This window comes from Rhea americana, unplaced genomic scaffold (assembly GCF_003343005.1).
Source record: "Rhea americana isolate MKP2758 unplaced genomic scaffold, rheAme1 scaffold_79, whole genome shotgun sequence".
Taxonomy (NCBI): domain Eukaryota; kingdom Metazoa; phylum Chordata; class Aves; order Rheiformes; family Rheidae; genus Rhea; species Rhea americana.
The window spans coordinates 3,813,726-3,820,288 of NW_028186967.1; the positions used below are offsets into that span (position 1 = coordinate 3,813,726).

The 6,563-nt window shown below is 41.2% G+C and overlaps 1 protein-coding gene across 1 annotated transcript in view; it reads right to left on the minus strand.

Moving 5' to 3' along the window:
* The window catches only part of NUAK1 (NUAK family kinase 1), a 51,117-nt gene extending 44,560 nt beyond the window's left edge, over window positions 1–6,557 (minus strand). Inside the window, exon 1 of the mRNA XM_085322547.1 lies at window positions 6,334–6,557. Coding sequence (XP_085178673.1) covers window positions 6,334–6,531 — 198 coding nt within the window. The 5' untranslated portion in view covers window positions 6,532–6,557. The remainder of the gene's footprint in view (window positions 1–6,333) is intronic.
* Between the last annotated feature and the right edge of the window lie 6 nt (window positions 6,558–6,563).

Genomic DNA, 6,563 nt, shown 5'->3' on the forward strand with positions numbered 1-6,563 from the left:
ATCTAATGAAAAAAGAAGCAACAGACCCTCAAAACCTTCTAATTCTTTCACATATGAAGGACTCCAACATCTTTGAGGGAATACTACTTGATGCTCACTCAAGGCTAAAGAAGAAAATGTTGTTCTTTAAATTGAGTAAAAGATTTGACAAGCTAATATATTTGATGATCCCTTACTGGCTAGTCATTAATTCAGACTTTTATACCACTGAACTATACTCCTCTGAACCAAGCTGCTGCTCTAATAGGACTTTTCAGCACATAATACAATGATTTTAGACTAGTGTCTTTCACCTAATAACCTGCTGTAATCAGTAATTTCTGTTTGCAGTCCTTGAAATTCAGTTCTTCCTTGATTTTTCTGTTACACAAGCATGTATGCAAAGACTGAATGAAGCAATTTTTTTACAACCTGACGGTAACTCCTATTGTAGTAAGCCTGCGGTATTCACTACAAACACACGAGATTAGATGTGGTAGTTTTTTTTCTTTTCCCTTTAGAGTCTCAGAACATAGCTAATAATTAGGGATGGAACAAATAACAGATTAACAACAAACTATATGCAAGTCTATATCTTCTTTCCAATTTCCATGCATTCCAGATCTAGAATTTCCATGCTTTGGTACAAATTGTACAGAAGACAACTGAAGTTTCAGGAACATGCCGTTACCAGCATTGCGAAAACATGTCCAAGTTTAGCCACGTTATGAATCGCTAGGTAAAAAAAAAAAAAAAAAAAAAAAAAAAAAAAGATACATTCTCAGGAAAAAAAAAAGTTAGCTTTTGGCATCTAATCTACTTCTTGCAAGAACCCCTCTTCCACTGAGGAATCTCTGGCTCCCTATAGCTGCTCAGTGGCTGGGAGGCATATGCAGGACCCATTGCAGCCTGCAAGGACTCTGCAGRCAGCTACGAGCTGCGAAGCAGTGAGCAAAGCAGCACCTTCCGCGCGGGTCATGGCGCTGGCATGCAGAACAAAGGCAGAGGCAGCAGCACAAGTGCAGCRCAAAGGGGTCAGGACTGAAGAGCAAAGCTGAATGTCATACAGGGACAAACGCTCCAGGCAAAGAGCGGGAGCRGACTGCAAAAAGAAGACTGAGCTCTGCTGCTCAGCTGTCATCTGTCGGACTCTGATGTTACATGCTCTGCATGTCTGAAAAATCAGGTATTAGGCTGTGCACTCAAAACTAGCAAACACTTCTGATGATTTTGACTTTAATCTACAATTTTTTTTTTCATGTGTCAAATGAGGGTAGTGATACAAGCCGTTATTACTATTATTCATGTGTATTATCATAGCTGCAGAAGTCACATTCATGAACCAAGAGCCTGCTGTGCAAAGCACTGTACCAGCACTTCACATTACAGCAGTGTTGAGTAGATACTTCCACCTGTATCTGCAAGAAAGATATTTTAATGAAAACAACAAATAAAAATCCCAAAAAATAAGTTTGCGCCAGATTTGGACATTATTGTGCAAATGATGCATACTGAATGACCAASACAAAAATCAATAGGAAGTACTGGTCCACATGCTAAACGAAGCAGAAGTTCTGAGGAAAACAAGGAAGTATATCATGTCATTAAAATCATATGATAATTCATGTGCGTAAGAGAAGAGTGGGATACTGACATTTTCTATTTGTGGAAAGTTTGACTTTGCAACATTAACACGCTTTTAACATAACTTTTTTATTAACTGGGACAGACTAGTTCTTGAAGGCTGCCAGAGCACTTCCAGTTCTTTGTATGGAAGATACACTGAGAAAACAAAGGCGAATGTGTGTCCAGGCAATTAGTAATGAGCCACTGAATCCCAGCGTACTGACTGTTAACCAAGCTTGAGGTTCCTGACTGAAGCGCTTGAAAGTGGCGGACAGCCACCTCCCTCCTTATGGCACCAGCAAACCTGACAAGAAAATTGGGACAAACATCCTACTTGGCTTTCGCTGTCCCTGGTAACCCATGAACGCATTTTTATCTTGTCATTTGAAATGTTTAAAAGCAACACTGCAAACAAATGAATGGTTGTGCGGTAAGAAAGGTCTTAATTGCTGACATGACAGAGCTGTCACTGCTGGCATTTGTGTTTTGGGATTGCCATAATACTGAGAAATATAATCTGCAAAGCAAGGGCTTCTTTGGATATATAATGTTTCTGTTTCAGATTTTCAAAAGCCCTGTGTGGATTTCCTGAATCATCACAAAGCAGAATTATTTCAAAGTAAAGATTTGCACTGCAGCTGCACATGAAAATAGTTAGGTTGATCTAAGGCTTTTTTTTTTAAAAAAAAAAAAGAAGTAAAATGTTAATTTGGAAACCAATTTCATCCAACAACATCCTTCCACCTGCATTTCTATACAAAAAAAAGATAAATAACATGCACCATTAACCGTAACATGCCTGCACAAATATGCACCACATGCCTGGTTTTCATATTGGGCTGCAGCTTGTCATCAATTCCCAAAATAATTAACTTGCTAGAGGAATGGCTAGAGAAGAATAGTGCTTCCTCCACCTGCTGGCGAGGAGGAAGAAAAGAAGTCCTGCCTCTGAGGCAGAGAGAAGAAAGTAAGGGAGGAGCAGAGGCCCCCACAGCTATTCTCTACCATCTCCCAAGTGCAGCCTTGGGAAAGAAAGGGAAAAAAAGCTCCTTGCTTTTGCAGAGAGGAGCATCTGTGTTGCGGACAGATGGCAACTGAAAAAAAAGAGCAGCTAACACTGGCTGCTTCGTGACAGGTTATAAAGAATGGCAGGCAATGCTAGCAAGCTTCACGTCCAGTGCCGGGAGAGCACAAGTCTCCCAAAGAGGCCACAGTATTAAACTATTGAGCTCAGCTCTGCTGCAAGTGCGTCAGGCAGCACAACAGGCTTCCTTTCACCAGGTGTCTTCCCTGCTTTACAGAGCGGCAWACTAAGATTAACAAAAATGTATCCATGCAATACCAGGCAGTGCCTTCTGTACAATTTCAGAACTTAAAAAAAGACAGATTAAAAAGACTAGAAATGCCCATCTAATTTAGAGTTGTATTGCAAAGAGTCTTTACTCCAGTGGGCCCTTTACTTGCAGCAGAATCGAGCAGCATCTACCTTCTTTGCGTATCTTGCATGCGAATGGCTAGAGATGGTCGATAGCCAGCAAATCTTCAACATCCAGCAAATCTTATGCTGACATAAGTGTAACCGGATTTCTTGGCTAGCAAATACTGAATGCATAACATGAGCAAAAGTTCAGCTCTTTGGTTTAACATGTGCAAGATGACAAGAAGAGAAAACACCCACAGAAATGTCAACATGAGTGCTACTTCACAGGCTTGCAATATCATCTCTTCATCCTTACACTTACTAGCAGGTGCATTAATTTAAAATATCATAAGTTACACAGCATATACTGAGCCAGTACTAATGAAGGAAATCTTTCTGGCAAAATTGGGCACTTCGTACGTCATGTGGTGGGCATTATTTTAACTGCTTTGTGCAGCACGCAATACTGTCTGTAGTCACTGTGGTAACTAATACACAAATTCATATACGTTGTTTCCAATAACAAACTAAATATATCATACAATCTACCCCGGAGCTTTATTGCAGGAAACTTTATGATCACATTTCAGTGAGATAAAAGGAAAAAGAAACATAACCTGTTGAAAAGTGCCAAATATTACTTCCATTCAAGTCAACAGGGATCTTGCTATTGATTTTGAATGGCACAAGACTAAAGTATGTATGTACCTGGGACTGAACTGTCTTCTCATCCTCTTATTTCATTAACTCAAATTTGCCAATTTCTGTTTCATGCTTGAGCTGTTTATTGTAGCCATGCAGATGGCAGCAAATCCAAAGTTCATGTTTCATATTAAAAGCCTGGTTAATCACACAAATATCTCTATGAAACACTACACAGCTAAAGAGATTGTTAGTGAACAAAAAAATGGAAAGGCCAAATATGAGAAAAACTTGGACAGGGCTGAAYACTGGGAACACAATGTTGCTTCCAAGGTCCAGGTTTGCAGTCTGTTACTATACAGCTTCAAATATCTGCTTACTGCTGAGTAAAGAAAAAGATTATTAGCTAAACCAGTAGCAGAATGGGAAGCAAACAGATTAGACTAGAGTGACCTTGGGACTCTTGCTACCTAGCTTCTGGTTTTAGACGATTTGCTTTGGAAGTCCCGGTAGGAATGGTGCCTGCCACATTGCTCTCTCTGTGCATCCCCTGCTGGACACACTGCAGCATCTAGGCAAACTTTTTCACACTGTAAATGCTAGTGACTAATAAGAATAGAGGAGAAAAAGGGGAAGGGAAGGACAAAACCTGAAGGAAAACTCTATCCCTCTCTGACCAGTCTCCCTGTCAGTGCTCTCTGCTCATTGACAGAAAGCAATTTTCAGGGGGGTAATTAATATTCACTGGAACAGGTAGACAAGGAAACCATCAGAAAACAAGATGTGTTTTCTCTTCATTCAGGTCTGGCTGGATTCCTGACAACTAGCTTCTATTCTGTAAGTAGACAAAATGTGGATATTTTACATACATTCACAGACATGGAAGTTCAAATAGAAACATTACACCCAAACTTGACTGTAGACAAGTTCATAATTAATAATTATGAAGTGCTATATGCCCAAGGTTATATTACTACAATATAAAACTAATACCCCCATAAGGATTTGTTTAGTTTCTACATACCAGATGATAGAGTAGGTGTTAAATTTTTATTGCCCTTAAGATTCTGTGAGTATTTTGATTTTTCACTCTCTCCATCTCCAAGATCATATTAGGCATATAAATTCTGCTCAGACCACATCATCTAACTATCATTAGCTGTACAGCTTCAGCGCTTGACAGTTAACAAAATATGGAAAGAGCAGATATGATGTTAGCTTAAAGGGAAGATATGTCTACACTACATCCTTTCCTCTGAGAGGACCTGTACCAAAACCATATCTGGTTTAAACTACAGTCCCATTCTCAAATCTTTAAAAAAGGTATTCTCAATATATTTGTTTGCTAGATTGTGCAATCCACTTCAAAGTTATCTACCTATAAAATGATACTTAGTAAGTAATATAGCCTAGAAGCTTTTGCTAGCCTGAAACTGTAAAACAGTCAAGACAGCAAACTTTAAAAATCATACATTTGGAGTAAGCATGTGCAAAGATGTCCATCTCTGGTTTCTCTTTAGCCAGCCTCCAAATGAGCTAATAAACTGAAAGCATACATGATATGACTCTACAACTTGGCTGAAACTCTCATTTTCACTGTCGACACAAAGATATTCAGTTGCAAAGTAAACACCTCTTATTAAAGCCGTTGCATCTCCAATTTGTTTTTCTGTTTTACAGTTGCTTCTGCCTCTCAGTGTGTGCTGACTTTGCAGACAACCAAAAATAAAAAAATAAATAAACGAAACAAAACCTGTAATGTCACTAGGGAAATGCCTTGCTCTAATATGAAGTCTGGTGAAAAATCAATTAGTCTACTTCGTATGAAAAGCTGTGTTAAGAGCTCTTTAGAAAAGCATCTACTTCTCCGGGCAGTCTTTAAAGCAATGCCTGCCCCTCATTCGCTTGTCCTCTGTGAATGGTTACATACTTCAGGGAAGGAAAAATGACAATAACTGACTAATGCATACATTTCTTCAATTGTATTTTTGTGCTCTGTTGGAGCGCTGTACCAATGAGGAAATGCTGAGGCTGAGTTATTACAGGACAGTCTCAGGGCTGCTTTAATACTTGCGCCAGCCGGCACAACCGAGCAGTGAAACGGATCGTAAAAACCAATGGGGCCGTGTTGCAGTCCCTGCAGGTTTTTTTTTAAGGTGTCAGCAAAGTTCAGGTCGCAAAAGTACAACTGAACCACAGCGTTTTTAATTTAAGAACCAACATTTGGCACTCTGGCGGTGCTTTATGAGCTGCTTGGGTTAGCTGGGGAATGTGACAGGTTTCCCTACAGCGTTAATTTCCAGTTAGGAAAGAATAAACTGTTAGTGGTGCGCCCATGTGCAAAAATAAAAACAATGAGCCACCCTATTTTTTCCAATAATAATAATATACCATTTTTAAAAGTGATGTGTAACTATACTACCTTCCCCCTTTCCAAAAATAAATGAGTAATTGCTGCCTAGGACTTGCACTCACAGCACCGGACCCAAAGGAAGGTGCGATGCAGAGGAGCTCCCGGAGGGCACCGGCACCGGTGCCCGGGCGGCTCTCGCCCGCCGCAGAGCTCCGCGGGGCACCGGCTCGGGGATGCCTCGAATCGGCTTTAATTTTGAAATAAGTGTTAAAAACARTAATAACCGCAACCCGAAGAGAGCAGCCCGTCTTACCACTCTGCCGGAAAACCTCTCGATGGCCCGCTTGACTTTGCCGTAGGTGCCTTTGCCCAGCGTCTCCTGCAGCTCGTAGCGGTGCTTCAGGTTGTGCTTGTGGTGATGCCGCTTCACCCCCTGCTGCTTCCTCGGCTCCGGGGCGGCCGCTACCGCCGCCGCCTCCGGGCGCGGAGCCTCCGCGAGCGGCTCCTCCATGGCGGCCGCCGCCCCGGAGCCGCCGGCGAGGC